This window comes from Histoplasma capsulatum, genomic scaffold (genome assembly GCF_000149585.1).
Source record: "Histoplasma capsulatum NAm1 scaffold_12 genomic scaffold, whole genome shotgun sequence".
Taxonomy (NCBI): Eukaryota; Fungi; Ascomycota; class Eurotiomycetes; order Onygenales; family Ajellomycetaceae; genus Histoplasma; species Histoplasma mississippiense.
In genome coordinates this window covers 78,039-100,236 of record NW_001813971.1, presented here as the reverse complement: position 1 = coordinate 100,236, position 22,198 = coordinate 78,039, and the positions used below count along the sequence as shown (strand labels likewise).

Below are 22,198 nucleotides of genomic sequence, written 5' to 3'. Positions count from 1 at the left end.
ATCTCCATCTATATAATTCTTATGATCCCTTCACCCTCCTCCTATCACCCCCCTTATAACCCCCTATATGCCCCCTATAACCCCCTCCCTATCAACCTCTCCTATCGCCCCCTCTATTGAAGTGGTTTACAGGGTATTGTGCTTCAGGCGGTAGCAAGCAAGCAAGGATCAGGCTTTTAGTATAATGATTTGCTATTTAATCATCTATAATAATTATAAATGATAAAACAACAAGAAAAGAATCAGGGCAACTAAACTAATCAACCACTGAGTCAATTGACTTTTAAACATTGCATGTAGGCCGTAGTGGATATGGAATACAACATATCCAAATCAAAAGCGATAATTCCGCCGGGAAGGGGTTAAATTGTGGTGTCAAAGTCAATGAGTTGAGGTGCGATGTTTGATGGGGTAAGCCACCAACCCAACCAGACCCAACTATATATATATATTTTCACCCAGGCAACAGAGCGGTGCAAAGCGGTGCAAGATCAACAAAGTAAATAAAAATAGCAAAACATATAAGAAAACTGAAAGGCTTCATCCTGGAGTGATTTTAAACACAGAAAAACAAACATTCACACCAGATCAGATCTGTCAAGTTTCACACAAAGACACTGAATGAAGGAAATATATATATATTCAATGCACAAGACAGACCAGCATCGACATGGAACATCAATTATTTATCCACTGTGAATCATACCTCATTATCATATGCCGCCGGTGCAAGCACGCTGTGTGGCCAACCGAGATTGAACAGCATCTGAAAGGCAAGGCCCATCAGCTAAAGCATGCGGTGGTTCAGCAGATAAAGGAGAACATTGAACAGTGGGACAATGTGGCTCGAGATACTACACAGTTAACACTGCCCACATACTACACAGTTAACACTGCCCACAATACTGAATGAACCAATCCCGGAACTACCCATTCAAGATGGCTACAGGTGCCAGCGGGATCCCCAGTGCCAGTATGTGGCAGGGAACATGAACACCATGCGCAAGCACTGGCAGAACAAGCACAGCTGGTCGCCATATCCCAGCCGTGGCCGTACAGCGCCACAAAAGCGTACGGCAGCACAGGATGAGGTGGACAGATCATGCCAGAAGGTGCAGTTCCAGCAGGTATTTGCATCGCGCAAGGGCTCCCACTACATACAGATCCAGACTAAGGAGACTACTGAGCACACCGGCACGCCAGACCAGAACAGAGCCAGCCATGTCATTGATGAGCTGGAGCGGTTTTACCGGGAACAGCAACGGCAGACCAGCAATGTCATCCAGGCCGGGGAGCACGATGAAGCCAACCCATGGCTCCGGCGGACCAGATGGCCGGTGTACTTGACCAACATCGCACCCAATGATCTGGTCAACTGCGTGCAGCGGCCCGACGATGACACCACGTGCCCAGATGAACTGGCCGCGAGGGCCATCTGGGAGGCCATGGGGCAGGTTGCCCGTACCAGCCAGCGAGTCATCACACGGCTGGGCCACTTCGTCCGCATCGAGGCCATCCGCACAGAGCGACACCAGACCCGGCACACCTCGTTGCAGGCATACATGGACGAGGAGAGGAGAGCATCGCCGAGCACGTGAGGCCATGGCAGCAGATGTTGATGTTTTTCGCCCGAACGCAGGTCGAGCATGAATGGACGAGCGCACAGTACCGGTTCACACCACGGCAGCGCAAGACATGGAGGGTATTATGGCAGGTAGCCACCACAGAGGGAGCCGACCAGCGACACTCCATCAGCCCAGACCCCATGGATGAGCAGATGACTGAGGAAGAAGAAGAGGAGGAGGAGAAGGGACAGAGAGATACCCAGCCAGAAGAAGAAGATAAGTTCAAATTAACCAAGATGCAGATGGCATGTTTGGATTTTTGCATTGAGCTGCTGAACCAGCGGGTTCAGGTGGAGGATTATGAGTGCGCGCTGGTAGACGCGTTGGCGGTGCTGGGACGGGGGGAGTATGGATGGTGCGACGCGGAGAGCTACCCACCAATATTGTCACGGATCATCAAGGTGGCACGGTTATGCCACACGGTGCTCAACGACCAGGTCAACTTCCGGCCCCAGATGCAACAGCTCGGCAAGCTGATGGCGGCCAAGACACAGATGGTGCTGCTGACGGCCACACTGCCACCCGGTGAGGAGGAGAAGCTGTGGTCCCGCATGCACTGCACCCGAGCGGACATATCATTGTTCCGGGCGCGGACATGCCGTCCAAATGTGGCATACCGAGTGTGGCAACCCATCATTGAAGGGTCAGAGTACGGTGGGCTCAACCGATGGTTTCAAGCACCCAGCGTGGTCAGGTTCATCCAGGACCGCATGAGACGGACGGGAGAAGGCAAGGGGGTGGTGTACTGCCAGACGGTGAATCAGGTCACGACGATGGCAAGCGCATTGGGGTGCGAGGCATATCACCACCACCAGATCGACAAGGCCGGCATACTGGAGCGTTTCCGACAAGGTCAATACCAGGTCATCGTGGCGACAAGTGCACTGGGCATGGGCATCGACATCCCCAACATCCGCAGCATCATCCACGTCGGACGGCCGCGATCATTGCTGGATTATGGACAGGAGAGCGGGCGTGCAGGGCGTGATGGACAGGCCAGTGAAGCCATCATCATTGAGCCCGAGGGTATCAGTGCAGCAATGATATGGTCAAGAAAGGATGCACCATCACTGCTGGACCAGAAGCTGGTTGATCGGTACATGCAGGCAGGGGGTGAGGAGGGTGATGAACCGATGGCTCGATGTCGACGGGTGGTGCTGGACCAGTACCTGGACGGGGAAGTGGAGGGTTACATGAGACGGCACTGCGGTGATCGACACACAGGGGAGTCCCAGTGTGACGGGTGCGATGCCGAGTGGGAGGCCAGGGAGGCCGTGTTCACCCCCAGCCCAGGTGGCACGCCCACGCCCACACCCAGTCCAGGCTACAGTTCAAGAGCAACAGCCAAGGATGACTCCAGCGAGGATGAAACCAGCCAGGAGTCAGAGATGGAGAGCCAGCAGGGTGAAACCCACATCAGATTCAACAGCACATGCAGTCCCAGAATGGCCAGAAGTGTGAGCAAGAGCCCAGACGACAACATAAATGAAAGCAGCACCAAGAATGAAGCTTCAACTTCAGGCGGGAGCAGCCCGGGTCAATGGAACAAGCAAGAGTCAAGTGAAATCAGTGAAGACACCAGGGGCATCCCATCAACAACCAGACAGACATTCCACAAGCAGGATGTCCGTCGAGGCCGGTTCATCATCACACACCAGCAGCGAGGGCAGAGGGCATTGATGGATGAGGAGGTTTTAGTGGAAGAGGCGCAGAGGTGGAAGGATCAGTGTTTGATATGTGCAAGTGGCAAGCGGGAGTTTGACCATGAGCTGTACCAGTGTCCCCACGAGGAGAGCCAGGAGGCAAAGAGATGGATGATGACAGTGCGGAGCAAGATCAAATACACACAGTATTCCGGGTGCTTCCGATGCGGGATGCCGCAGTCCATATGCAACAGCTGGAAGACACAGAGGCAGTGTCCGTACAGGGGATTTTTGATCCCGACAGTGGCAATGATGATGTATGGGTGTCACAGCAGCTGAGGGAGTTCAATGTGAATGCAGATGATCAGGAGGCGGTGATTGAATTTTTGAGACAGAAGGTTGAGGGGCAGGGCATCGAGCACAACCAGCTGATGGAGATGTTTTGTTGGCTGCGAGGGATATATCAGGAGGCAGAGAGGGGGAAGATCGAGTCAGAGGGTACAGGGGTCAAGTGATATGACGGGTGAGAGGCACCACAGGGGGATGAAAGACGTATATATATATAAAGGCAGGTGAAGCAAGAGACAGAGGGTAAAGGGATATAACATCGAGAGAAAGTAGATCAGGTTCAAAGGATCAGTTTCAAACAGTATCATCCCATATGATAATGGGTCAGGGTCAGGGTTACAAAGAGTGAGGGTAGAGGCTGGGGGGGAGGATGAGGTGGTCAGAGTCAGGGTTAGGGTTGACAAAGAGTGAGGCTAGAGACAGGGGTGGGCAGTGAGGTCAGGATAGGCGGTTAAATTAGACGCAAACCCGTTAACCCATTGAAAGTCAAACCCGTTGGACGTCGAACCCGTTGGACGAGGAAGTCGAACACGCTGGACCCAACCCGTTGGACGTCAAACCCGTCCCAGGAGCGCATTAACCCGTTGGGAGTTGAACACGCTGGACCCAAACCCGTTGTCTAGTACCACATTGACAGGCTAAGACCAACACCACAGATACAGAAACATCTACATATTTTAGCATGAGATGATAGAGCAGCCTCTGGGCATTAAACTGATATATTCCATATTCCCATAGCCCATGTAGTGGTGGAGATATTGTGGTTTAAACAATGGAGGGTTCTATGGGACGATAATACCGTATTAGGTTAGCGTATATTTTCTACAGCCGCGCTAACCCGTTACAGTATTATCGTCCCAAAGTCCCGGTCAGCGCAAGGAGTGGTTAGATGTGGATGAAATCATGCATGCTGGCTCTCTACCAAACATATTCAATGCTATTTAAGTTGCAGGTCAGTGGAATAGAAATTACGTTGTCAATCAAGGATGCAATTCTCTAGGGTTATTGCTAGGGTTATTGCTAGGGTTATTAGGGTTATTTCTAGGGTTATTAGGGTTCTTTCTAGGGTTATTATTAGGGTAGCTAGGTTTCTAACATCTTTTATCTCCTTATCTCTTTTAACTTCTCCAAAGGCTACAGTACCTTAAGCTTAATTAATAAGATGGCTATTGGTCAAGTAGCTTTGGAAGCAGTTATAAGCAAGATTAATTCTAAATTCTATCTACCTCTATCGCAGGAGATCCCCAACGGTGCTCTATATATATATATTTATCCCGATCGTGGATTATGCCGTGTTGGAAACCTTGCCCCCTTTGGATATGTTGGATATATCTGGCGGCCTTAGTATATATCCTCTATATATCCCCCTAACCACCTCGGCCAAAAAGACCAAACACTATGATACCGACCGGCATCATAGGCGCCCACACCTATATATATAGTTAAATCCCCGGGGCATGCCGGCGCATGGGCCGTGGCATGACAGAGGTGATGGAACGATGTGAGGGCATAACGATATATATATATGAAGCTGTTGAACATAGGAGTGATTGATATAAGACTATTCACTGGCCCTGTGAAGATATGGGGTCCAGCGAGGTTATATACACTGCGTGGTTGGGTCATAGAATGAACGTTGTTTTGTATTAAAACTAACTAGCCGAGCAACAACTAAATAAGATTGGGGAGCACGTGATCTAGGGTAGCCGTAGTATCCACCTACACCCCCCCATGCTACGGCGCCGCCGAGTTCAAAACACCCGATCCACGCCTGCCCGGCCAAATCATCCAAATCCGCAATAATAATTAATTACACGATTCGGACCCTGATTACCCGATTAGGGAAGGTGCCCTTACGGGTCATAACCGTAAAAAATCAAAAGAAACACGCAAATGACCATCCATCCCCGTATTCCCCTTACGCCCATCCTGGGCCGCAAAAAAAAAATCAATTAGTCTCCGCCAATCCTAACTTCTCAACGCAATCAACGAATGCGGGCTTCGCCAAAGGCTTCGTAAATCCGTCCGCTTTATTGGCAGTAGAACCAACGTGGAGGAGCTCTATCTCATCCTTTTCAACAAGTTCTCGAAGGATATGGTAGCGGATCTCTATATGCCTTGATCGTCTGGGTAGGGACTCCCCCTTCGCAGGATCGATGGCACCTTTATTGTCAACCTGCAGATTTGAGCAGATCTTTCCCTTTCCTTCCAGTAATCCGGCGTCATACAGCATGTCATTGAGCCAGACCAATTCGCACGCAGCCTCGCTGGCAGCAATATATTCGTATCATACATACTTTTCATAGCGCACCTTCATGTTTCGGATCTTGTCCTTCAGATCAACATTACTACGGTCCTGTAGAACTGCACCATCTGAATGTTCCTTATCCATCAGCTGCAGGATCCTCCATTTTGGCCCATTCTCGACAAATAGCTGGAGAAGACGTCTCTCCTCCTCCTCAGACCACATGCGTCGGGGCGGCAGTGGGCTACCATCACGGCGAGTGGTGGCTGGCCTCCGCAGCTGGGTTGCCCTGGGGGGAAGAGATGGTGGAGGTGCTGGTGATGAGTGCAGCTGCTCTGAGGATAAGAGCGGGTCAACACTCTGCTGATGAGACGGCAAATCCAATGAATGTGAGGGTTCCGATGATGATGATGATGCTGACTGCATAGAGATATGGTGATCTTTATCCTTGAGGGGTAATGGCTGTTCTGGGGCGTGGTCATCTTCACTATAGAATGACTCGGAGTAGGGCTGGAATAATAATGAAGAAGAACCATCCTCATCATTTAAAGATCCAGTGGGATTGGAGAATGCCGTCTGCTGTCTATGGCCCTGCCTATGGCCCTGCCTATGGCCCTGTCTAGTCCACTGGGGAGTATCCCTATTGACTCTGACTGACTCTGGAGGAGCCCGGCCATGATGCCTCCATGATCTTTTGATCTTTGAAGAGTCATCTTCAATCAAGGAGCTCAAGGGTCGCTCTCGCTTCCGTGATCCAGCATGGTGTTGCATTTCTACAGGGTGGCTTAGCCAGGAGTCAGAGATGGAGAGCCAGCAGGGTGAAACCCACATCAGATTCAACAGCACATGCAGTCCCAGAATGGCCAGAAGTGTGAGCAAGAGCACAGACAACAACATAAATGAAAGCATCACCAAGAATGAGGCTTCAACTATACTCTAGTGTGTGGTCCGACGCGCCCCCGTCCGATCTTCTCCGTCCCTGATTGGCCGCCCGTGCGTGCTCCCGCTCCCGCCTCCGCGTGCCCGCAGTGGCCCGGTCGCGGTCGAGCTCCCTCTTCCCTTCTCATATCTCATGGCACAGATGCTGGTGGTACAGCAGGCAGTTCAGATGGCCGAGGATGGGCAGGTGGAGCACCCTGCAGATGCGCTGGATGCCATGCGTGAACGCTTCCTCCTCCCAGGAGTGGCTGCCCCCTTTGGCTGGGTGACCCGGCTGCGGACATTCGGCAAGCGAGTGCAGAACACCACCACAAGTCTAGGGTATGTCTACTGGAGCGATGACCAGCAGACTCTAAGCTATAGAGAGCTGCATCTAAGCATAGCAGGGCTCCGGCGCTTCGTGCGCACGCAGGTGGAGCTGACACAGCACAAGCTTGAGCAGCTCTTTCTTGTTCATGAAGAGGAAGCACGGGAGGTGGTAGTGCCACGCCTGGCACTGGCCCAGCTGGCGGACAGCCCTACAAACAATCAGCGCGGCTGGAACTTCCTTCAAGCACCGCAGAACTGCAAGGCCCTTCCAACCACAGGGGAGCGATGGCTGCTGGACCGAGTCCTCACAACAGACAGGCTCCGGGCAGAGTGGGTAGCTGTACGGCCATCTGATCATCAGGTGGTCTGGGACACAGCAGTGGTAGATGACTATCTGCAGCAGGTGGATGGATTTCTTGAGCAGCTGCTTCTTGTGGTTCATCTCACTGGGGGCCAGCCTGCGCGGGCCACAGAGCTGCTCAGCATACGGCACAGTAACACGGTCTGCGGCCGCCACCGCAGCATTTTTATTGAACATGGGCTGGTGAGCATGGTGACAACCTATCACAAAGGCTACAGCATGACCAACTCCACAAAGATCATCCACCGCTATCTGCCAGCAGAGGTCAGTGAGCTGGTGGTGTACTACCTCTGGCTGATTCTACCTTTCGCGCGGGCGGTCCAGCGGCTTGCATATGGAGACAGTGATAGCCAAGGGGGGCTGCGGTCACCATTTCTCTGGCCGCGGGGGCATGGACCGTGGGACAGCAGCCGGCTGCGGGTGGTGCTTCAGCGCGAGGCAAAGACACACCTCCAGACCAAGCTCAATGTAATCACTTGGCGGCATGCCGCCATTGCCATCTCGCGTATGCACCTGTCCTGTGGAGGGTTCAAGCGGGAATATGGGGCAGATGATACGGCAGTAGACCAGCAGGCAGGCCATGGATCCTGGGCTGCAGGTACAGTATATGCGCGGGGGCTGCAGGAGGCACCAGGCCACATTGAGGCACGGCGTGTGCGGTACCAGGCTGTCAGCCGGGAGTGGCATGAATTCCTGGGGTTTAACCCAGGGGTGCGAAAGCGGGCACGGAACATGGAAAAGAGCGTTAGCAGAAAGGCTCAAAAACAGCAGCCATCATATGTAACAGTAGAAATAGATGACAACATAGAGCTATAAATGATAAAAGATATATATTTTTCTCATGCAATTCATTATGACCAGATTTCCAACTTCAGCAGCTAGCTGTCATCTTTATAAATTTCAATACAAATCAGCCTTTCACCTCCGTTATAAAATGTATAATATTATATTTTCATAGACAACTCATCACAACCAGACCTTAAACTTCAGTAGCCAGTTATATTATATATACAGAGTATGATATTTAATTTCAAGACATAATTTCATCAGAAAATCATATTATTACAACATTAAGGTAGATAAGTTGTTTTGCAGAGTTATCAATATTAAATATATATATTTCGCCCCAGGGCAACTACCATCATCAAAACGGTCACAGATCAGCGAAATAACAATCAGACAGAAATTAACATCATACATTTAAGTATTGATCTGCAATTGCTTAGAAGCATTACAAAACTTAAATTTAGAGCAAATTAACATTGTCGAGTGAAGTGTGTTTATACTTCATTTTCAGAGAATATATATATATATATATATATATCAACTCAAGAATACACTGACTTCATTAACATGGAACATCAATTATTCATTCAGTGTGAATCATACCCCATCATCATATGCCGTCAATGCAAGTATGCAGTATGGCCAACAGAAATTGAACGGCATTTGAAGGGTTCAACTCATCAGTTAAAGTATACAGCCACACAGAGTATCAAGCAGATAATTCAACAGTGGGATCATATCGCGCATGATCTCAGCCAGTTGATATTATCCACAGAATTGAACAAACCAATACATGAGCCGCTCATCCACAATGGCTACATGTGTTGGCGGCAATCTGAATGTCAGTATGTTGGAGGAACTATACGGAGCATGTACAAGCACTGACAGACCCAACACAGCTGGACTCCATGTCTATCCAACAGGTGGGGGTGGAATGGACGTCCATTCCATTCAGGGTTAGAAAACCGACCAATCAGAGCAGGGCAGATTGGACGTACATTCCATTTGGTTTCAGACGTTGAACGTCCAATCAACCACGGAGTCAATTGACTTCAAACTTTGCATGTAGGCCGTAGTGGATATGAAATACAACATATCCAAATCAAAAGCGATAATTCCGCCGGGAAGGGGTTAAATTTTAGTGTCAAAGTCAATGAGTTGAGGTGCGATGTTTGATGGGGTAAGCCATCAACCCAACCAGACCCAACTAAATATCTATATTTTCACCCAGGCAACGGAGCGGTTAGGGTTACTAGATCAACAAAGTAAATAAAAATAGCAAAATATATAAAAAAACTGAAAGGCTTCATTCTGGAGTGATTTTAAACAGAGAAAAACAAACATTAGTCGAACACGCTGGACCCTAAGCCGTTGGACGTCAAACCCGTCCAACCAGGAGTCAGAGATGGAGAGCCAGCAGGGTGAAACCCACATCAGATCCAACAGCACATGCAGTCCCAGAATGGCCAGAAGTGTGAGCAAGAGCACAGACAACAACATAAATGAAAGCATCACCAAGAATGAGGCTTCAACTATCCCCTCGTCCGTAGGTTTGTGCAAAATTAGCGTGGTTTCATTAGTGTATATTATACGAGATCTCATTGAATAATCAGTGTATTTTTGAGTATTCATTGGTATTAGGGTTATATATAAACCCTAATTAAGGATCCGCGTTAATAGATATTAGGATATACTATGAAATTCCGCCCAACATTGAGTTTTCAAACATAAAAGGGTATTTTGACACTCTGAACAGTCAGAACTTGATCTCCCTATCTTTTTATATTTCTGCTGGCCAATCTTTCATTTATATTGACACCAGGCACAAACACGCTGCTTTGGAAGTGAAATCCGTTGATGATTTAGATTAGAATTTGATCATTCCCTTGATAGATTATCATGAATCCTAGATGTGAATTCAAAGAGTTCCTGGTAAAGCTTCTCATGAAAGCTTATATGAGAAGAAAGATCCTTCACTGAAATCCTCTGCTGCTTCATATATAGATATTGAAGCCGGTATGCATTAATAGCTGCGGAATCAATAAGTCAGTAGAGAATAGAAAGCCAGGTGTGATAGATGACTCTATGACTAGTATATGCTGCTCAGTATTGATTTGCTAGATGTACCCCATTCATATGATGATTATAATCACCTATAATCAATGGGATTTTCAGCTTCTTTTGTGATTGACCTTTAAAGACTTTTCTAACAATATTGACATTGATTGAGAGTTCCCCTGAGCATTTACAAGTACATTCAATAACTGCGTCCAATGAATGAATCGTAGTTAGTGCCAATACCATATTATTATCTTGCCAGGCAAGACAGAGAACATTCTCTTTTTCAATGACATGCAGAGTATTTCAGAGTATGGAATTTGAATGCTCTCAAAGCTCATCTAGTACTGCTGGAACCTGGTTTGAATGAGTGGTTCCACATGCTCCATACCCCTGTTGACGTAGTTCTTTGAATAAAGGAACTGATGTAAAGTAGTTATCCATTTCAATTGAATAGGATGTGACCAGCTGTGAGATAGAGATTTCATTAGATGTGGCATTCGGTGTAGCATTCGGGGGGGTGATATTCGGGTTGATATTAGGGCCAATATTATGGGTGATATTAGAGTCGATATTAGGGGTGGCATTCGGCATGGTATTCGGTGTATTCGGTGTGGATACCATAGAAAGCCGCTTCACCAGATTCACCACCATAGATTCAGTTTTGTTAACATAGAGAATTGAAACATAGACATTATACTTTGTTGACAGCTAGACCAGGAAAAGACTATAAATAGTCATGTTCTGCTAGGCCAAATATCTATATCCTCAAGGAATTGGTTTATTAGACATCTTGTATGTATGTTGACTCCATCCAAAATATTTAACCATGATTTCATCGATGGAAATCTTAGAGTCAGGGGTATAGTATTTTCAGCATGCCATATGAAACTTAGTAGCTAATGACTCTATCTTATACCATCAATTCTTATTTTTGACCTCCGGGCGGCGGGCCTCATGAAGGTTAGATATATGGATATATCATTTAATCTGTTCAAAACGCATATGGGTCATATAGAATTGAATGGAATGAATAGAGTCTTGTTTCAGCTCATTCTGCCCGTATAGATCAATTCAATGGAATTTATGAACTTTCATATAAAGAAGAATGCCTATAAAGACCTTTATCTCTGCTGAATTGATATTTTTCCATGAACATTGCTGAATAGAAAGCTTTGAGAATATAGATATTTCAGAAATCTCTATATCTATATCTTGAGCTTTCTCATTCTTTTTCATTTCTGAAAGCTCTGAAGCTTCATCATCAGTATCTCTAGTATCTCTCTTTAATTTTGCATAGAGATTAGTAGAATTACTGATATTTTAAAAGCATTTCTCAGAGAAGAATAAGATAAACAGAATGTATGAACTGCTGATATTGATATTTGCAGAAATATTGAAAATTGAATCTCATGAGATAGGCAATATTGAGTGGAATTTCACTGATTCTAGAGGTGGAAGTTCTGCAATAACCTTCTCAACAGACTGTTTTCATTTTCTTGATGTTTTTGTATAAACTAGAGAATGAATTAGTTAGCTAGGTTATTTGAATTGATTAATATAAGGAACTCACCATTGGATTTGGTAGGTTTCTCAGTGGATTCCACATTCGCAGGTTTGGGGGGTTCCATATTCGCGGGTAGGGGGATAGGTGGGAGAAGATATGAGAATCGGGCAGGCAGGCAGACAGGCAGGGCTTCAAACATGTTGAATTCCATACACATTCTTAAGATCTACATGAGATCTTCAATCAGTGGATCTAAATGACCAATTATTATTCATATAAAATCATATAGGATTCTATTGGTTATGCCCAGGGCGCCGGTGCAGAATTCCATACACTAATTGAAACCACGCTAATTTTGCACCAACCTACGGACGAGAAATGTGATTTTTGTCGAGCTTTTAACATTTTTTTGTTGTTTTTCTAACATTACACAAATATTAACAAGTATTTCTCTTTATTCAGAGTCAGATAACAAACTGAATCTATTATTCACAACTTCAACTGCTATCATATTCTGCATATGTGTATCCCTTATTTTGTTTGAACAGAGGTTCTTGGTGACTTCTGTGATCTAATTTTTTGCCTCGCAGAAGATTCAGAGATAGCAGATTCAGAGAGTTGAGAATTCCTTCTTTTTTATTTATTGCTATCATTTACATCAGTAGAGACCGAGTTATTTGTCTGTACTGATGGCTTTCCTGATTTGGGAGCAAATATACATTCTTTTGAATTTGCAAAGTGAGGCTCTTTACAATTGGCAACCCATTGGAAGTTGAGACGTTGAAACCATTGGAAGTCGAACCCGCTGAACGAACCCGTTAACCCGTTGGACCCAAACCAGTGGGATGACACCATTTAAAAGTCAAACCCGCTGGACATGCCCGTTGAAGGTTATAGGGTTAGGGTTAAACTATCCAAGTTATACATAGTGCGTGGTCCGACGCGCCCCCGTCCGATTTTCTCCGTCCCTGATTGGCCGCCCGTGCGTGCTCCCGCTCCCGCCTCCGCGTGCCCGCAGTGGGGCCCGGTCACAGTCGAGCTCCCTCTTCCCTTCCCTTCCGCGGCAGCCAGCCACCCCATTACTTCAAACTTTGCATGTAGGCCGTAGTGGATATGAAATACAACATATCCAAATCAAAAGCGATAATTCCGCCGGGAAGGGGTTACATTGTGGTGTCAAAGTCAATAAGTTGAGGTGCGATGTTTGATGGGGTAAGCCACCAACCCAACCAGACCCAACTATATATATATATTTTCACCCAGGCAACAGAGCGGTGCAAAGCGGTGCAAGATCAACAAAGTAAATAAAAATAGCAAAACATATAAGAAAACTGAAAGGCTTCATTCTGGAGTGATTTTAAACACAGAAAAACAAACATTCACACCAGATCAGATCTGTCAAGTTTCACACAAAGACACTGAATGAAGGAAATATATATATATTCAATGCACAAGACAGACCCAGCATCGACATGGAACATCAATTATTTATCCACTGTGAATCATACCTCATTATCATATGCCGCCGGTGCAAGCACGCTGTGTGGCCAACAGAGATTGAACGGCATCTGAAAGGCAAGGCCCATCAGCTAAAGCATGCGGTGGTTCAGCAGATAAAGAAGAACATTGAACAGTGGGACAATGTGGCTCGAGATACTACACAGTTAACACTGCCCACAATACTGAATGAACCAATCCCGGAACTACCCATTCAAGATGGCTACAGGTGCCAGCGGGATCCCCAGTGCCAGTATGTGGCAGGGAACATGAACACCATGCGCAAGCACTGGCAGAACAAGCACAGCTGGTCGCCATATCCCAGCCGTGGCCGTACAGCGCCACAAAAGCGTACGGCAGCACAGGATGAGGTGGACAGATCATGCCAGAAGGTGCAGTTCCAGCAGATATTTGCATCGCGCAAGGGCTCCCACTACATACAGATCCAGACTAAGGAGACTACTGAGCATACCGGCACGCCAGACCAGAACAGAGCCAGCCAGGCCATTGATGAGCTGGAGCGATTTTACCAGGAACAGCAACGGCAGACCAGCAATGTCATCCAGGCCGGGGAGCACGATGAAGCCAACCCATGGCTGCGGCGGACCAGATGGCCGGTGTACTTGACCAACATCGCACCCAATGATCTGGTCAACTGCGTCCAGCGGCCCGAGGATGACACCACGTGCCCAGATGAACTGGCCGCGAGGGCCATCTGGGAGGCCATGGGTCAGGTTGCCCGTACCAGCCAGCGAGTCATCACACGGCTGGGCCACTTCGTCCGCATCGAGGCCATCCGCACAGAGCGACACCAGACCCGGCACACCCCGTTGCAGGCGTACATGGACGAGGAGAGCATCGCCGAGCACGTGAGGCCATGGCAGCAGATGTTGATGTTTTTCGCCCGAACGCAGGTCGAGCATGAATGGACGAGCCCACAGTACCGGTTCACACCACGGCAGCGCAAGACATGGAGGGTATTATGGCAGGTAGCCACCACAGAGGGAGCCGACCAGCGACACTCCATCAGCCCAGACCCCATGGATGAGCAGATGACTGAGGAAGAAGAAGAGGAGGAGGAGAAGGGACAGAGAGATACGCAGTCAGAAGAAGAAGATAAGTTCAAATTAACCAAGATCCAGATGGCATGTTTGGATTTTTGCATTGAGCTGCTGAACCAGCGGGTTCAGGTGGAGGATTATGAGTGCGCGCTGGTAGACGCGTTGGCGGTGCTGGGACGGGGGGAGTATGGATGGCGCGACGCGGAGAGCTACCCACCAATATTGTCATGGATCATCAAGGTGGCACGGTTATGCCACACGGTGCTCAACGACCAAGTCAACTTCCGGCCCCAGATGCAACAGCTAGGCAAGCTGATGGCGGTCAAGACACAAATGGTGCTGCTGACGGCCACATTGCCACCAGATGAGGAGGAGAAGCTGTGGTCCCACATGCACTGCACCCGAGCGGACATATCATTGTTCCGGGCGCGGACATGCGGTCCAAATGTGGCATACCGAGTGTGGCAACCCATCATTGAAGGGTCAGAGTACGATGGGCTCAACCGATGGTTTCAAGCACCCAGCGTGGTCAGGTTCATCCAGGACCGCATGAGATGGACGGGAGAAGGTAAGGGGGTGGTGTACTGCCAGGCAGTGAATCAGGTCACGATGATGGCAAGCACATTGAGATGCGGGGCATATCACCACCACCAGATCAACAAGGCCGGCATACTGGAGTGTTTCCAGCAAGGTCAACACCAGGTCATCGTGGCGACAAGTGCACTGGGCATGGGAATCGACATCCCCAACATCCGCAGCATCATCCACGTCGGACGGCCGCGATCATTGCTGGATTATGGACAGGAGAGCGGGCGTGCAGGGCGTGATGGACAGGCCAGTGAAGCCATCATCATTGAGCCCGAGGGTATCAGTGCAGCAATGATATGGTCAAGAAAGGATGCACCATCACTGCTGGACCAGAAGCTGGTTGAACGGTACATGCAGGCAGGGGGTGAGGGGGGTGATGAACCGATGGCTCGATGTCGACGGGTGGTGCTGGACCGGTACCTGGACGGGGAAGTGGAGGATTACATGAGACGGCACTGCGGTGATCGACACACAGGGGAGTCCCAGTGTGACGGGTGCGATGTGGAGTGGGAGGCCAGGGAGGCCGTGTTCACCCCCAGCCCAGGTGGCACGCCCACGCCCACACCCAGTCCAGGCTACAGTTCAAGAGCAACAGCCAAGGATGACTCCAGCGAGGATGAAACCAGCCAGGAGTCAGAGATGGAGAGCCAGCAGGGTGAAACCCACATCAGATTCAACGGCACATGCAGTCCCAGAATGGCCAGAAGTGTGAGCAAGAGCACAGACGACAACATAAATGAAAGCATCACCAAGAATGAAGCTTCAACTTCAGGCGGGAGCAGCCCGGGTCAATGGAACAAGCAAGAGTCAAGTGAAATCAGTGAAGACACCAGGGGCATCCCATCAACAACCAGACAGACATTCCACAAGCAGGATGTCCGTCGGGGCCGGTTCATCATCACACACCAGCAGCGAGGGCAGAGGGCATTGATGGATGAGGAGGTTTTAGTGGAAGAGGCGCAGAGGTGGAAGGATCAGTGTTTGATATGTGCAAGTCGCAAGCGTGAGTTTGACCATGAGCTGTACCAGTGTCCCCACGAGGAGAGCCAGGAGGCGAAGAGATGGATGATGACAGTGCGGAGCAAGATCAAATACACACGGTATTCCGGGTGCTTCCGATGCGGGATGCCGCAGTCCATATGCAACAGCTGGAAGACACAGAGACAGTGTCCGTACAGGGGATTTTGGATCCCGACGGTGGCAATGATGATGTATGGGTGTCACAGCGGCTGAGAGAGTTCAATGTGGATGCAGATGATCAGGAGGCGGTGATTGAATTTTTGGGACAGAAGGTTGAGGGGCAGGGCATCGAGCACAACCAGCTGGTGGAGATGTTTTGTTGGCTGCGAGGGATATATCAGGAGGCAGAGAGGGGGAAGATGGAGTCAGAGGGTACAGAGGTCAAGTGATATCATGGGTGAGGGGCACATCACGGGTGAGAGGCACCACAGGAGGATGAAAGACGTATATATATATAAAGGCAGGTGAAGCTACCCCCATTTACTTGAGGAATTGGCTTTTAGTTTGACCTGGAATTGGCTTTTTTGGTGAGAACTTGGCAAGACTTGGCAGGGCTTGGCAGGGCTTGGCAGGTTTTAAAACCCAAGTAAGATCACGTGATAAAAGCCAGGTAAGATTATGTAATCTGACCCGACTTTTCTTACATAATAGAACAGTATTATATAATCTTACCTGGCTTTTCTTACATAATATTTTATATTTAGCTAGAAGCTAATTCTATGGTGTACCATTAATTTACATAGAAGGGGTTCATTTTTTGGCGGTCGTCAAAAACAGTCTACTTGTATGACCTGAGTGGAGGGTGCCAGATTTTGGCGGTCGTTAAAATTTATGCCTACTTGCCTTTTTCTATAGGTAACTACTGCTAATAAGGCATACCACATATATTATTTAATACCGTAGTGATCTTAGTGATCTTGGTGATCTTGGTGATCTTAGTAATCTTGGTGATCTTGATGATCTTGGTGATCTTGGTGATCTTAATGATCTTGGTGATCTTAATGATCTTGGTGATCTTAATGATCTTGGTGATCTTGGTGATCTTGGTGATCTTGGTGATCTTAGTGAATAATTTTATTAAGTATAAGAATGCTGCTACCTCTTAAACTTCATTTTCTGTAGCAGGTTACCCTCAATTCATGCAGATACTGCTTACTTTATTTCAAACCTTAACAGCTTAATTTCCTTGTTAGTTTTACTACACCTTGCAGATTTTAATATACCTTACCAATTCTTCTCTTACTCATAAACCTCACATAATTCTCAGCTTCTAGCAATGGCATCCAATATGTCTAGTAAGCATTCTTATCTTATCACCTATATCTTTTGGAAGCTTGTGATTTTGGTAGCCTTTAAAATTCCCATATATGCATAGTATTAATGTCATCTTGCTATACCTCAAGGTATGTCAATCTACCATAAATAGTATTACTTAATATACATACTAAGATGTGCTATACAAGCTTATTATGCATCATCCTCCTTGACGCTTTTTGGCGAGCGCCGAAAACCAATCAGCGTTACCAATTTTTTAGCGGCCGCCAAAAACTCAGCCGTTTCATGTTCATCAAAAAGCTTATTCTAACATCAACCTAGCTATTGTGTACACCAACAAATCATGTATATAATTTTGGACTCAGTTAGAACAATTACAATTATTACTTTCTTGGAGTCCACAAGCTTATTCTTGGAACTAATGCAACTGATATGAATAGCTTAATTAATCCTCTAACTACTTTCTAGTGACAAAACCCCATCCGATCATTTTTGATCCCATTCGGCTTGCTGTCATCTGCAAGGATTGCCAACATGGTGTCTCGATGGCATCACTCAGCAAACACCTAAAGGAGGAACACAGATACCCTGACATTACAATTGATTCAATCAAAAAGGAGTTCCAAGCATATAACCCAATTGGGCCAGCAGACCACGCTGAGATTCTTGCCGCGGCTGAGCACGGCTACTCATCAAATATAAAAGTCCATGAGGGCATTGCCTGCAACTTCACTGGGTGCAAGTACCATTGCATAACAACTGGTACTATCTACAAGCATTTGTCGCAGGTACACAAAAATGAACCATGGCCTGTCAACCAACCAAAGTACCAGACTGATGTTCTTGTTTCAACCCTTTTCACATCATACAAACATTACTACCCGGTATCTCCACCGTCCCCGGCAAGCAGTCCTAGTAATCCACACGAAGACGACCCCCTATCCGAACTCAAGGCCGAATACGCAATGCTGCTACACGAATGCTCTCGTTTATACGCGATTGCACCAACAGAGCCAACGCACCTTACGGTATGGGACAAACGCACACGCTTCCCGCAGACATATGCAGGTGCAGATATGTCAACAATATCACGACTATCATTCTCGAGTAATGCCGATGATTGCCCCCAATGGGGACATTTGCAGAAGTTGATGGCATATACCTTCAGGAGAGCCCATGACCGCTGCCAGGCAACAAATCATGTCTTGCTTCGCCTAACAGCATCAATTGGACCCGAGCCCAGCCCAAAACCGCTGTCACCCTTAGGCCCCTGCTCAATAAAAAACTATGCACTGACATGGAGGAAAGTTTTCTTAGTGGCGCTGAGAATTCAAAGCTGTGACACATCTGCGATTGATGGATGGGTGCCCTCCTTATCTGAGGATTTGATTAAAGCATTTAATGCTCTTGACGTTTTTTTACGTCAGCTCCCCGACCAACTCACAGAAGATCATCTAGAACATGGCATGCCAATCATACTCCAGTGCTCCACAAGTCTCATCCGCCAACCCATGGAGATCCCAACCAAGACCGTGGTAGGCTTTTTCATTGCCAGTACCTCATGGACTCGCTCCAATCGATGGGCAGCCCCTGACCATACGACGCCCCTATTGAGTGCAATCATTTATGCCTTCCGCATGTTTACACTCTTTACAGTACTGATTAATGAGTCTCCGGAGGATGTACACGAACGTCTGTTAGTTGATTCTGCCAAATATCTCCATGATGGGAAGCAAGTTTATTTTTCCGAGGCGTTTAATCTCCGATTAATGGGCAAAACGATTTGTCGAGATTTTTATCAACGAGAGACGGTCCGATGGAACCAGACAAGAACGATCCTCACCATCGACAGTACTGAAATCCACCTAACCCAGCTATATGACTATATCCGCCGCCTAATTTCCTCCAATCGCACCGAGCTGTGCACAATTCTTGGCGTGGATGAGAACTACCTTGAGCAGTTCTCCCCCAACAAATTCTGTGACAATTGGAACGTGCAGCATAGAGGAGTCTCAATTATCAGTACTGCTGTCCCGCGTGCTCCGGACGTTGATCCCAATTTCTTGGATGGGATATGGCGTTATACCAATAGATTGATATCAATGCCCAACTCGTTTGTGGCCATCCGCAATGGAAAGGTGCAGATTGATCCCAAGAAACAGCGCGAGTTTACCACACTATGCCGCCGCGTACAGAAATTCCTCAGCAATCTAGCGGTTCTCCTTGTATACACTGGCGGCCTGCCGATGCGAGGGCCAGAATTGATATCGACAAAACATGCCAATGACGCCAGCACCCTTAGAAATGTATTGTTGCATTTTGATTCTATGGTTATATTGTCTGAATACAACAAGACGGATAGCATCAAGGGGAAGCCAACGGTTGTTGCTCGATATCTTCCTTCGTCAGTTGGACAAGTAGTTTTATGCTACTTGTCGGAGCTGCGGCCGTTTATCGGCAGATACTCTGCATTACAATCTGAGAGTACAAATATGGCACATCTGACGAATCCCCTCTTCTTCACATGCCCTGAGGCGGCACCAATCACCCCAGCCACCGTCTCGGCCCAGATGGGGTTGGCAACCGAGCAGAGTCTGGGCGTTCGGGTTAAGATTGCAAAGTGGCGGCACGTCGCGGTGGCTCTCTATCGAGAGCGGATCCAGACAGAGGAGGATGAGAAGGAGATACCAGATATCGCGCATATCCTTCAAACCGGGCATTCCGAAGAGACTGACTCTCGCCACTATGCCCTGACTGCTGAAATGATCACTGGCACGACGGACGAAACACTACGAGCATTTTATAGGGTATCTAAGAAATGGCATACAATCCTGGGCATAACCGACCAAGGAGATGCAACCCACCCGTTTTTGGCGACCGCCACAATTTCCCCCCCTACTGCACCCTCCCCAATGATTATGGCGCCCGCCAAAAAGTCAGCCCTGCCAGGTCAGAACCTTAGCCACGGCCAAGGTGCAATAATGCCCCCATTGCAACACCCCACACCATCAAGCCCCAGAGCTAGCCCGATTCCCGTTACGACTCCAGCCGCCCCGATAACTATGGCGATCGCCAGAAACGAACACCCTTCTAACCAGACCCCATCTAGCCGCCAGCATGCAACAATCCCTCAATTACAGCAACCCACTCCATCAAGTATGAGAGCTAATCAGATTCCCACTATTCCTCCCGCTACCCAATCACAGAACAAGCGCATACTAGGCCAAGCCGGTGAACCAAGCAACCCGAATAAAAGGGTATGTACCACGGAGACCAGAGCTCTTGAGAAGCTGAGGCTGGTCCTACAAAAACCAGATGCTGAATGGCGCAACTCGACCCAGCGAGATGCAACAATTGAGTGCATCAATAAGGTTGATAATTTGATGGTGATATCTCCACCGGGATCAGGAAAGACCCTCATCTTCATCATCCCTGCAATGCTGGCCCCAACGATGACTACAATTGTGATTACACCGTTCATATCCCTCCAATCAGACATGATATCCCGATGCAGTCAAGCTGGGGTCCAGGCCGATGCATGGCACCCAGCGATGTCTCGTGCCCCACATATCGTATTTGTGACTCCAGAGCTAGCAATGCACCCCCAATTTCAAGTGATGGTCCAAAGACTCTGCGAGGAAAAGCAGCTACTGCGCTTGGTGGTTGACGAAGTGCACTGTGTAGTAACTGATGGTAACTATCGGCCAAGTTTCAACAGATTAAAATGGGTGGGCTCAGTTGCGGTGCCATTGCTCTTAATGACTGGGACGCTTCCACGAGAGATGAGTGACCAGGTGCTTAGCCGTCTGGGTTGCGACCTTCGCCCCGCCGTTGAGATGCGTGAGGTCTGCACGAACCCCAACATCCAAAGGATACTGCGCGTTATGGACGATGATGAGATACATACCACTCTGCAGGAATACGTCTCCCAAGCATCACCACAGAACATTGTACTGATATTTGCAATGTCCAAAGCTGAGACAGATGAATGGGCTGAACGCCTGGGGATCCCACACTATAACTCTTCAATGAGCATAGCACAACGAGAGGATATTCTTAAGCAGCTTGGAGCGGGGAGCATACCTGCAATTATTGCAACATCTGGCCTAGGCACTGGACTTGACATTCCCCATGTCAAGGTCACTGTTCACCTGCAAGGGGCATACGACCTGATCCAACTACTTCAAAATGCCGGCCGTGGTGGTCGTCGTGACGGCGACGATTCCAGATCAGTGACCCTTTTGACATGTAGCGGACAAAGTCGGATTGTGCAGAAGAACCCAGAGAGCCCCCTCGCAAGATATGTCTCAAATCAGCATTGCCTGAATAGAGTTATCACATCGTATATTGATACCGAGACAAGTAACTGCACAGGACCTCACCAATGCTCCATTTGTGCCAACCCACCCACCTCACTGACAGCACTCATTCCCGGCACACCACCACCGGCCACACCACCTCAATCCTCCGCAATCAACGTCATACAGTATGTCAATATCGCACAGGCCTTTGCTGACCAGTGTACATACTGTAGGTTGAACCATTTGACATCAGATCATGAACCCTCCAATTGCCAATACTACAACAAGCACTCCCGCATAACTGATGAAAAGCTAGCATACTTTGCAGGCCGCGTCAGGTTGGTGGCAGACCTTGCTGCCAACCGAGTTCATTATAAGTGCTTTTTACCCATTGCGCACTTCCACCGCACTGGTTTCAACCTTGCAGCCCCATGCTCCTTTGACCTTCTTCTCGTCCGGGTTGTGTTTTTTGCATCCACCATGCCCCAATTTCAATTCTTATTCCCAGGCATTCGAGGTATTTCAGACATACGCGAAAAACTAAAGGCAATGACTTTGTTGTTATCAAGTCCATGCCCTGACCCGTCAGCCTGCATTTCCAGGTTGAGCACCAACCAGGATAAGACCTGTTGCAT

The 22,198-nt window shown here is 48.0% G+C and overlaps 6 protein-coding genes across 6 annotated transcripts; 4 read left to right on the top strand and 2 right to left on the bottom strand.

The window, feature by feature from the left end:
* Positions 1-989: 989 nt before the first annotated feature.
* Positions 990-3,607, top strand: HCAG_08603 (predicted protein; the record flags this gene model as incomplete). The annotated part of the gene is made up of 2 exons (XM_001536232.1): positions 990-1,594; positions 1,660-3,607. The coding sequence occupies 2 exons, from the start codon at positions 990-992 to the stop codon at positions 3,605-3,607; spliced, it is 2,553 nt and encodes an 850-aa protein (XP_001536282.1).
* A 1,957-nt stretch (positions 3,608-5,564) lies between these two features.
* Positions 5,565-6,632, bottom strand: HCAG_08602 (predicted protein; the record flags this gene model as incomplete). The annotated part of the gene is made up of 2 exons (XM_001536231.1): positions 5,565-5,883; positions 5,914-6,632. The coding sequence occupies 2 exons, from the start codon at positions 6,630-6,632 to the stop codon at positions 5,565-5,567; spliced, it is 1,038 nt and encodes a 345-aa protein (XP_001536281.1).
* Positions 6,633-6,720: 88 nt separating this feature from the next.
* On the top strand, positions 6,721-8,286 carry HCAG_08601 (predicted protein; the record flags this gene model as incomplete). Its single annotated transcript, XM_001536230.1, has 2 exons — positions 6,721-6,732; positions 6,802-8,286. 2 exons carry the CDS (start codon positions 6,721-6,723, stop codon positions 8,284-8,286), a joined length of 1,497 nt encoding a protein of 498 aa, XP_001536280.1.
* Positions 8,287-9,067: 781 nt separating this feature from the next.
* On the top strand, positions 9,068-9,865 carry HCAG_08600 (predicted protein; the record flags this gene model as incomplete). Its single annotated transcript, XM_001536229.1, has 4 exons — positions 9,068-9,101; positions 9,180-9,212; positions 9,326-9,419; positions 9,604-9,865. 4 exons carry the CDS (start codon positions 9,068-9,070, stop codon positions 9,863-9,865), a joined length of 423 nt encoding a protein of 140 aa, XP_001536279.1.
* Positions 9,866-11,805: 1,940 nt separating this feature from the next.
* On the bottom strand, positions 11,806-12,020 carry HCAG_08599 (predicted protein; the record flags this gene model as incomplete). The annotated part of the gene is made up of 2 exons (XM_001536228.1): positions 11,806-11,831; positions 11,888-12,020. 2 exons carry the CDS (start codon positions 12,018-12,020, stop codon positions 11,806-11,808), a joined length of 159 nt encoding a protein of 52 aa, XP_001536278.1.
* Positions 12,021-13,587: 1,567 nt separating this feature from the next.
* On the top strand, positions 13,588-22,170 carry HCAG_08598 (predicted protein; the record flags this gene model as incomplete). The annotated part of the gene is made up of 10 exons (XM_001536227.1): positions 13,588-15,970; positions 15,997-16,235; positions 16,731-16,771; positions 16,891-17,042; positions 17,262-17,282; positions 17,584-17,607; positions 17,731-18,290; positions 18,747-21,748; positions 21,797-22,080; positions 22,166-22,170. 10 exons carry the CDS (start codon positions 13,588-13,590, stop codon positions 22,168-22,170), a joined length of 6,711 nt encoding a protein of 2,236 aa, XP_001536277.1.
* Positions 22,171-22,198: the final 28 nt, after the last annotated feature.